The following is a 10,746-nucleotide window of genomic DNA, read 5'->3' on the forward strand; positions in this document are numbered from 1 at the left end:
GTGATGTATGTATTTTAGATTACATAAAATGTATTAGTAATTTTTGAGAAAATAAGCAACAAAATAAGAACATACTTAACTGGTTAGACTATATGAAAAACCAGAATAAATAAAATGCCCAGGGAAAAGTATTTAGCAACATAAAGAAAAATTAATGTTAAAGGCAGGAAGGGTAGATTAGAAGGGATGAATAGGTGGAGCATATAGGAGTGTTAGGGCAATGAAAATACTCTGTGTGATACTATTCTGGTGGATGCATGTCATTGTACTTTTGTACAAATGTACATATAAATTATACATTAGCACCTTCTGTGTAAAGTTAAGTCCAGACATTAATATTTAAAAGGAACATCTTAATAATTGGTATTCTTTTTTTTTTTTTTTGTATTCTTTTTTTTGTTTCCAGCTAGGGTCTTGCTCTATTGTCCAGGCTAGAGTACAGTGGTGGGATTTCTAGTTCACTGTAGCTTTTTTTTTTTTTGAGACAGGAGCCTCAAGCTGTCCCCCTTGGTAGAGTGCCATGGCATTTCAGCTCACAGCAACCTCCAACTCCTGGGCTCAAGCGAGTTTCCTGCCTCAGCCTCCCAAGTAGCTGGGACCACAGGCACCCGCCACAACGCCCTGCTATTTTTTATTTTTTTGGTTGCAGCCGTCATTGTTGTTTGGCAGGCCTGGGCTGGATTCGAACCCGCCACCTTGGGTGTACGTGGCTGGCGCCTTAGCCACTTGAGGCACAGGTGCCAAGCCATACCCAGCTATTTTTAACAATGGGGACTTACTCTTGCTCAGGCTGGTCTCAAATGCATGAGCTTAGACAATCCACCTGCCTCGGCCTCCCAAGTGCTAGGATTACAGGTGTGAGTCACTGTGCCTGGCCTAATCATTTCTTATGTAGGTATTGAAGGATTATAAAATAGGAGGAAAGGAAAGCCATTATAAAAATATATAAGGTGATCAAAATAAGTTTATTTTTCTATCTCCTGAACTCTTTGTTGAAATAGGTGCTATGAAATTATATCAAAAGTAGTAGATCTTTGGATATTTTGGTGCCTATGAATTCTTCCAATGTCCTTTAAAATTGTATATGCTTTTCCCACTTCATAAAAGAGCAAGATGTTTTGACAAATGCAAGGAAAAGTTTTTACACAATGGAACAATATGTTAAAGCTATTTTTAAAAGCCTTATTGTACCATTGCTCCAACATCGTTTCCACATTATAATGCAATTCCTCCTAGAACACAATTCAAGGTAAGGTGGACCATGCTGGGTATAATATAAAAAGTTTGGGAGGGGGGAGGGAGAAGGGGGGGGAATGGGTGGAGGGAGGGGGTTTGGAGGGATCACTTCTGAGGTTTACCTTATAGGGGTACAGGTGAATCTTTCTAAGAGTAGAATGTGAACGTTTTAAAGCAATAACTGAGAAAATGACATGAAGGCTGTGTTGACCAGTTTGATGGAAGTATTTCAGATTGCATGTGAAAACCCCACACTGTACCCCAGAAGTGCATTGATGTACATAGTTACCATTCAATAAAAAAAAAAAAAAAGAAAGAAAAAAAAAGTTTTAGCCCTTAGGTTACACATAGCACCTTTTTTTTTTTGACTGGGGCCGGGTTTGAACCTGCCTCCTTCAGTATATGGGGCCGGCACCTTACTCCTTTGAGCCACAGGCGCCGCCCCACATAGCACCTTTTATAGATGCAAAGTAAGACCATTTTTTGACTGCATTTTTAAAAGAGCAATGTGTATTTTAGGTTATTAATTAATCTATAATTGGCCCTGAAATAATAATAGAAATGGGATTTTTGTACAATGATAATAAGAGATTTGTTACTTTATTTTCTTTAAATGATATAAATAACTTTTAAGCATGTTGAAACCAAAACAACTTGAATAGACTCATTTTGGGTAAAGAAAATTTTAATATGTTGGTACTTTCTATTTTGTAGGAAGATGCAAAAGATAGTATTCCTTTTAAAAGTGAATAAATCATTCCGAAAAGAGATAAATAAAACAGAAGATACTTTAGAAAACAATGATATACATAGATCTATCCATCAGCCTACTATCTGTCTATCCATCTATCTGGCTTGCCCTTTGTATGTCTGGGTTCAGAGATACATCAGTGGATTCAATCAATCAGTAATCAAGAATAGACACATAATAAGGGATGATGAACCTGTAGTGAACATGAGAAGACTTCATTCTTGTCGTTGTTCTCTTAACACTACAGAATAACTTTCTACATTGTATTAGGTATCATAAGTAATCTAGAGATGATTTAAAGCATACAAGAGAATGGGCACAGGTTATATGCAAACACTACACCATTTTATTTAAGGGACTTGAGCCTCCCTGGATTTTGGTATTTGCAGGGAGTCCAGGAACCAATCCCCAACAGACAATAAGGGATGACTGCAACACACACACACACACACAATTAGACCAGAATGAAGGTAAAGTGAAAGAACAGGAATTACAGTCGTCTAAATAATTACAGGAAATGGTTAAAAGGATAGCTACCATTTCAGAAAATGGTATCAGTGAAATAAAGAGTACATTTAAAAAATACATATCTAGGCCGGGCATGATGGCTTACTACTGTAATCTTAGCCCTCTGGGAGGCCTAGGCAGGTGGATCTCTTAAGCTCAGGAGTTTGAGATCGACCTGAACAAGAGTGAGCTCTCCATCTCTACTAAAAACAGAAAGACTACCTAGGCGTTGTGGCAGGTACCTGTAGTCCCAGCTATTCAGTAGGTTGAGGCAGGAGGATTACTTGAGTCCAAGAGTTTGAGGTTGCCGTGAACTATGATGACAGCATGAACTCTAGCCTGAGTGACAGAGTAAGACTCTTCAGGGGAAAAAATAAAGCATATGTAAGTTGTTTAAAAACAATTCAGGATTAGGCCGGGTGAGGTGGCTCACATCTGTAATGCTAGCACTCTGGAAGACTGAGGCAGGTGGATCACCTGAGCTCAGGAGTTCAAGACCAACCTGAGCAAGAGCAAGACCTTGTCTCTACTAAAAATAGAAAAATTAGCAGGGCATTGGGGTAGGCACCTGTAGTTCCAGGTACTTGGGAGGCTGAGACAAGAGGATTGCTTGAAACTAAGAGTCTGAGTTTACTGTGAGTTGTGATGCCACAGCCTTATGCCCAGAGTGACAGAATGAGACTCTGTCTCAAAAAATAATAATAATAATGATAAATATTCAGGATTAGAAATAAAGTAAAATTAATAAATAGAAATTGACACCAAGGCATAACATAATAAAGCACCAAAGCATATTATAAGCAAAAAATTTAGATTGAAAAAATAATTAAAAGACTAAGTTAAAGAAACACTTTCCAATAGCTAATCATCACTCAATAACTGCACTGTAGGTGCCCTATGAAGATGTATAAGTTATAAGTATGAAATGTCTGACCTAAGTACCAAGTCTGATAGTTGATACCCTGGGCATTTCACTTTGACTTTTATTGTGAAGTCTTTTAAACATATGTCTTGGCTTGTGATTATCTTCCAAAGTTTCTTTAGAGAAATTTTTTGGAAGCCATAGATAAGTCAAGAATTCATGTTATTTTCGAATATGGGTTCTGTTGTGGAACCAGTGCAGGGCAGACAGCTTGAAATGCCAACGAACTGACGGGGAGGATGTGGCTGGTGAACGCACAGTATGGTGAGGGTTTGAGTTCAGTTCTGGTGATTCTAATCTTCTTCCAGGCTTAGGACCACTTCTTGCAAGGAAAAATATTCAAGTCTCAATGAGCTGTGGAATGGCTTTTGTGATTTCACCGCCACCCACTCCCAGGCGTCTTCACTGCTGGCGCACACAGCCACCACTAAGATGGCAAGAGGCGTCAACAGGTTAGGCGCACACTTCGGTGAACCACACTGCTGCTTATCTGAGATATAACTAAACTTTTGATTCGATATCAGACATTTCATATTTAATGACTTAATACCTGTTTTATTCCAATGCCCCATATTTTCTTTTGGGGAAAGGATGAGATAGCAGAGAAGGAAATCCTCTCTGATGGAGGAGGAAGAATGGCTTGTAAGTTCAGGGCTGTTAAGAGGTGGGAGGAAGATGCTGAACCAGAGGCTGAACAGTTGGGGAAAGGGGAGATGAGGGGAGTGAATAACCTGACACGCCCAGAACTGACCAGTCCATTAGGCATGATGGGCACTGTGCCAAGGGGCCATAATAGTTTTAGGGTCACAGAATAACTTAATTTCTTTGAAGATAAAAAAAAAATCTTTAGAGTCAAAGAAACTTTTCTAATTTTTTCACACATCAGTAAAAATTAGAATTTTAAGGCCACATGAAAATCTATTATGTTATTTTACTTTTTTTTTCCAATGGAGAAAGAAAAGCCCAGGGGAGTGACATGCGAGTCCCGTGAGGCCCTGGGTGTTCCTGAAGCATTCATCGACATGCCACAGGCTGATATTATTTTAAAATAGTATATTTCAAAAAATTCTCCACTACAAGGGCCATGTTGTCATTATGACGCACTGAGAAATCAAATCCACAATGACGGTGACAGATAATCTGATCAAAGTGGGATCTGTACGCACAGAACACACAGAACTTTCTGTTGTGTCATTTTCCCTCCTAAACACTTTGTATTTACAAGTACCTCTGCCTGCCACAGAAGGAAAAACTTCTATTAAAACCTTTTCTCCTAGATGGGCGCGGTGGCTCACGCCTGTAATCCTGGCACTCTGGGAGGCTGAGGAGGTATTGCTTGAGCTCAGGAGTTTTGAGACCAGCCTGAGCAAAAGAAAGACCCCATCTGTATTAAAAAACAAACAAACAAACAAACAAAAACCCCAGAAAAACTAGCCGGGCATCATGGCACACGCCTGTAGTCCTAGCTACTCAGGAGGCTGAGGCAAGGAGCTTGAGCCCAGGAGTTCAAAGTTGCTGTGCGCTATGACACCAGGGCACTCTAGCCTGGGACAATAGAGTAAGACTCTGTTTTAAAAATAACAACAACAACAAAAACAACACCCCCCCCAAAACCAACAAAATATTCCTTTTCTCCCAAGAGTGAATATGATTGCTTATCTTTTACAATGCTTGTGCGTTTTTTCCCTCTCCCAAATTACTACAATTAAACAATTACTTTAACCCGTAATTATATCAAGCCTGCCAACAATATGGTTTATTTCATCAGCAAAATAGCTTTTAGGAATTTCAGCAGCTCAGCCATATCAGGGAGATGTGAGAATTTTCCTGCAAAAATTTACCTGCCTTCAGATAAATATGAGATTTGAATGAGTGAATCTTGAAGTAGGTGCTGAATAAATGTGGTATGACTGGCTGGCATATGTGTAGCAGCCCATATAGCCTACAGCTAGGAGGAGTGGAGTTACCAGAAATACCTGTGTAGCTCAATAACGGAACACCTTGGTGAAAAGGGCATGGAGAGGGGTTTGGCTCTCCTAATAACCACAAGAGCTTTGAGGGCATTGATGAATTGGCAACATCACACTTGTGATGTTGAGAGGCTGGAGGAGAAGGTAGTGGGGAGCATGCGCATTCTATCGCAGACCCACTTACTCTGACTCTGTCTCCTCTCCTGCCTGCAGAACGCCAGCATGGCGTCCATCTCTGCTGAACATCACTAACCTCTGCTAAAGACTAAGATCTATCTTTCTAAAAAGACTGCTTTACTCTGTCTAAGCCCTTCTCTCTCTCCTGCTAAAGTAGATAGCCCTCAAGCACCTAAGAGAAATTGTTCCTGAGCAAGGTAGCTTAGAGGTCTGCATCTGGAACCATGTCCAGAACCTAGTTAAGCCAGGCCGAGAGCTGGCCAGTCCTGGACCCTGACAAGTGGTGAGAGCTGTGGGCTGTGACACATATGTAATTCAACTTACTCTCTTTATAACATGAACCATGGGAATGAAAGTAATCTTTAGACAATCATACAGCTTTTTATACATGTTAGGAGACTCGACATCGCTTGGAAAATGTATCCAAACCATGGAAGTAAATTTTCACCCTTCCCCTGGAAGTCTTAGAATGACGTGGACAGTCTGTCTGTCCATGGATTTGTGCTGGTGATGGTGAACCCAATGTCAAATTTCAATGCCTCAGTATTCCCCTGTCAAAGATTATTGGTGAAGATCTGCTAGCACATCAGTGATTTCCTTTGAGTAAATTTCCCTTTTTTCCATATAGACATGGAAGCCAAGGAACGAGTTATTTTCCCAATTAGGTAGATCCATAAAACTTCAGTACTTGGGCCACTGGGCCCCATGTTGTCTGCTTGAGGCCAAGATATTCCTTGCTGGAGTAGATGTGATCATAACTTTTGATGGTGAGTCTAAAACTTAGCTTGGATGGAATAGGCAATAGTCATGACTTTAAAGTTGGCATTCCCCAAAGTAGATCTTAAAGCATTATTGTTCATTTTTCCCTATAATTCTCTTTTTTTTTGAGACAGAGTCTCACTCTGTCACCTGGGTAGAGTGCCATGGCATCATAGCTCACAATGTCAAACTCTTGGGTTTGAATAATCCTCTTGCCTCAGCCTCCTGAGTAGCTGGGATTACAGGCACCTGCCATAATGTCTGGCTACTTTTTCTATTTTTATTAGAGACAGAGTCTCTTGCTCAGGCTGGTATCAAACTCCTGAGCTCAAGCAACCCTCCCGCCTCAGCCTTCCGGAGTGCTGGAATTACAGGTGTGAGCTACCACACCTGCCCCCTATAATTCTAATAGTCAACATTCTCTAGAAATTGAAACATTTGTTAATTTAATCAGGAAGAAACAAGGTAGTTGAATGAGAATGGAGATAGCTAAATTATGACAAAACCTAGCAGTTACTCAAAAGACTATTTACAAAACATGCAACTTAAAAATTATCCTTGAAAACTTGTATAAGGAACAGGTGCTTAATGTGATATGCTAGCAAGGATATGTGTTGGAGGCAGGAGAGCTTTCTCCTATTTACACTCTGTTGTAATTACTATTTACTTATCTGGCTTCCCCATTACCCAGGGAATAAAATATATTTAGTGATTCCCAAACTTAGCTGCACATGAGAATTACCTACGAAGCACTGTAAAAATGCAAGGCCTGATTTAATTGGCCTGGAGGATAAAGCCCAGGCTCCATTCGCTAATATTGTTTAAGTGCTACGGTGTGAGTCCAGTGTGTGGCTTGGGCTGAGAACCACTTGTATAGGTCCTGCAACCCAACCACGAGCTCTGGCACATATTGTTAGCTAAATATCATGAGAATACTTGAATGACATCATTAGAGTTTCATTTATAAAATATGAAACATCCAGTTCAGATTTTAAACTCACATCCTATGGACATACAACTACCACATTTGTGCTGCATTTTGGTTAGTTTTTCACAGTGGTTTCTCTCGCAAATCAGTGAAGCTCCAAGCTATGGGTCCACAAATATCCATCTTAATCTTTAATCAATGGTTAAGTTTACAGTGGAGCAGAAAAATGTGGCTATTAGTCCATAATTGTGTTAAAGCCAAAGTATGTATTTATTTATGTGTACTCAAATATAGAGGTTATTTTGGTACCTGTTTTTAACTGTTTTTTTTTTTCCTAGAAATACTTTTTTTTCAAAACACATTATTAAGCATACTTTAGTTATGGTGTTGGGTGATTAATTACAAACGGACTATTCTATACACTGTATTCTTGAAGTGGAGTCCATCGCTGGACACAATTCATTACAGGGGTCAAAGAAGAGAGTTTTGTCATAAATTATTTTCTATGTTGAGTCTCACTATGCTGCCGTCTGTAGAGCGCTGTAGTGTCACAGCTCACAGTAACCTTAAACTCTTGGGCTTAAGTGATTTTCTTGCCTCAGCCTCCCGAGTAGCTGGATGCCTGGCCTGTGGCTGGCATCCTACTCACTGAGCTATGAGCGCTGAGCTGATATCTACCTTTTTAAAAGTTCCAATCAAAGAATCTTACATAAGTTTGATTGGGAATTGGAAATTAATCTCACTTCCTATATATAATAATAAAACTGTAATGTAGTATTTATAATGTTTCTGTGTTATTTAGGAAAGGCCTCAAGAGATGAACCACAGGAAAAGAATTGTACAACTTGGTGCTATATGCTGCATATTTTTTTGATAAAGTCAAATTTCTTAATTCACTTTTATATTTTTTATCTTATTCTCATAGCCAGAAATGATATAAATAAGAACAAGGTCTATAACTCTTGACTTCAGTTGTGGAAGAGTCTCCTGCAGTCAATTGGCACCTAATTAAGTACTTGTTTAGGACTGGGGGTGGAGGTGTGGCTCCTGTAATCCCAGCACAGTGGGAGGCCAAGGTGGGCTGACAGCTTGAGTTCAAGAGTTCAAGACCAGTCTGAGCATGAGCGAGATCCTGTCTCTACTAAAAATAGAAAAATCAACTGGGCATTGTGGCAGACACCTGCAGTCCCAGCTACTTTTGAGGCTGTGAGGCAAGAGGATGGCTTGGGCCCAAGAGTTTGAGGTTACTGTGAGCTATGATGACACCACAGCACTCTACCCAAGCCGATAGAGTGATACTCTATTTCCAAAATAAATTAATGCTTAATTAATGAAATAAATGACTGACAGAAAACTGTCCAAAGGTTAGCATGGTGGAAAGACTCATAGAGCGCCCAAAGCAACTTAAGAATTAGACTTAAGGCTGCAGTGGATGCTGATCCCCAAATAGGATTGTGGATCAGAATTGTCCGGGAAACTTTTTAAAATACATCATGTGTTATGAACAAATCCAGATTTCTTGAGGCAGAATCTTGAAGATGGTTATAGAGGAGAAAATGGGAGAAGGAATCCTAGGAATTAGTATTTTGACAAGTCCTCCCTTTTCCTCCCTCTCTATGATCCTTACATAGTCAATCAGTTGAGCAGAAGTTGATAGACTCAAGTGTACCTGCCCAAATAAACTTTCCCCACCCAGGCAGCGTCAGGTTTATGTCCCTCCCAGGAAATAGGAATGCCACCAATTGCTGCCCTCTCTGACCCTTTAAATCCCCATCCACCATAACCCACGCGTGGAATGCCTTTCTTGATTTCACACTCCCCTGCATCCAGGTGGGAATAAAGACCACATGATTTCTATAGAACGGGGATTCCGTTTTCCTTTGTTTTGTGCCTTGGAATAATCTTTCTTCCTCAGGTCCAGAATCTTTCAAAAGTCAGTGGTCAAATGTTTGGAGACCACTGGCACAATGCAATGTGCACTGGATAAGGGGTTGAGAAGTTTGGGTTCTAATCATAGCTCTGTTACTAATTTACTCTGGGCAATTTACTTAAACTTGACAGATTTCAGTCTCTTTCACGAGGGGTTTCATTTCTAGATAATTTATTCCACGATTTGAAAGGTCCATTGGTGCCTAATCTATTGTGACTGTGTTAGTTTATCTTTTCATGAATTCCTAAAGCTAACCTCTCATAGAGTAGTACATATGCAATAAAATTAACTTAAAGAGAAGATTCACCTCCGTATAGGATATTCCTCAAGCAACAATTCGTACATCAGGACTAAACTATGCACTAGAGCCATGTGCCTGTGTACACAAGTGTTTATATGCATCTACACCCATGAACAGTCAACAAAGCAGACAACTCTATGGCACATTGGTTATTACCATTTTAAAAGCAAGTTACTGCCAAAAGATAACCACCCTTAAATATGAAATCTGCAAAAGTACAACTTAATATCTTCCCTGTCTTATCAAGCACCATATTGATATTGCAATAGTTCCTCATAGAAATGTCTATGTCAACAGAATCTAATAATTTCCTCATGGAAGGGTCTATGTCAACAGAATCTAATAATTTCCTGATCATTGAGTTTAGTCATTACATATGCTTAGATCTGTATGTCTACATCTAATGGTACTTAACCATGATGTCTGGAACAAAAGAGAAACTCAAGAAATATATGCTGAATTAACAAATAACAAAAGAAGAAAAAAAAAAGGAAGAAAGAGTTGAACAAGCACCAGACAGAAGAGAATGCTGGGCTTATTGTAATGCAAATAATGAAGTTTCCTATCACTGGGCACCACACAGTCCACTTCCATCAGCTTATGAATCTCCTGTAGGAAGAATGTTGGTGCACGTGGACTTCCCTTGAATATAAAAAAACAAGACATTTAGCAGAAGGACTTTCAGAATTGACTCTAAACAAACAGCTCACCTTTTTTTAAGCAGAGGCTTTCATTGGCCAGATTTCCTTCTTTGTTGACATAAATTTTCATCCAGCTATGAAGGTATTTTCTGCCCTTCTTGACCACCACCCTGGGGCCTTGTTTCTTGAGAAAGAGAGAGGTATTTTCCACCTCCAGGAACCCTTCCTGGTCATAGCAGGTCCATGGGGGCGCCTGGGAGCAGTGGGCCAAGATGGCTGAACGGGAAGGGCCCTGGGAGGAATTGGAGACAGCCAGGCAGAGTGCAGACTTAACATGCAGGAGCTTTCCGTCCGTAGTCCACCTCCACTGCTGGTTCTGAATGGTCCTGTTGCATGAGCCCACGACCACTTTCTCATTGATGAAAAGACACTGCTGTTTCTGGACATGGACAATTTGAAACCCCTCTGGAAGATGAAAAGAGCAGCAAATTGTAAGGGCCACCAGAGAGCAAGACCACCTCCACACATGAGCTACGTCCAGAGAGCAAGACCACCACCACACACCAGCTACGTCCAGAGAGCAAGACCACCACCACACACCAGCTACGTCCAGAGAGCAAGACC

The 10,746-nt window shown here is 40.2% G+C and overlaps 1 protein-coding gene across 2 annotated transcripts in view; it reads right to left on the reverse strand.

The window, feature by feature from the left end:
• PTPRB (protein tyrosine phosphatase, receptor type B) overlaps positions 1-10,746 on the reverse strand; it is a 125,342-nt gene that overhangs the window by 113,112 nt on the left and 1,484 nt on the right. For both annotated transcript variants that reach the window (XM_023518636.1, XM_003798935.3), the window contains exon 2: positions 10,192-10,587. In XM_023518636.1, the coding sequence (XP_023374404.1) occupies positions 10,192-10,587 (396 nt within the window). The remainder of the gene's footprint in view (positions 1-10,191; positions 10,588-10,746) is intronic.

Source organism: Otolemur garnettii, unplaced genomic scaffold (assembly GCF_000181295.1).
Source record: "Otolemur garnettii isolate 467f Iridium unplaced genomic scaffold, OtoGar3 scaffold00143, whole genome shotgun sequence".
In the NCBI taxonomy this organism is placed as follows: Eukaryota; Metazoa; Chordata; class Mammalia; order Primates; family Galagidae; genus Otolemur; species Otolemur garnettii.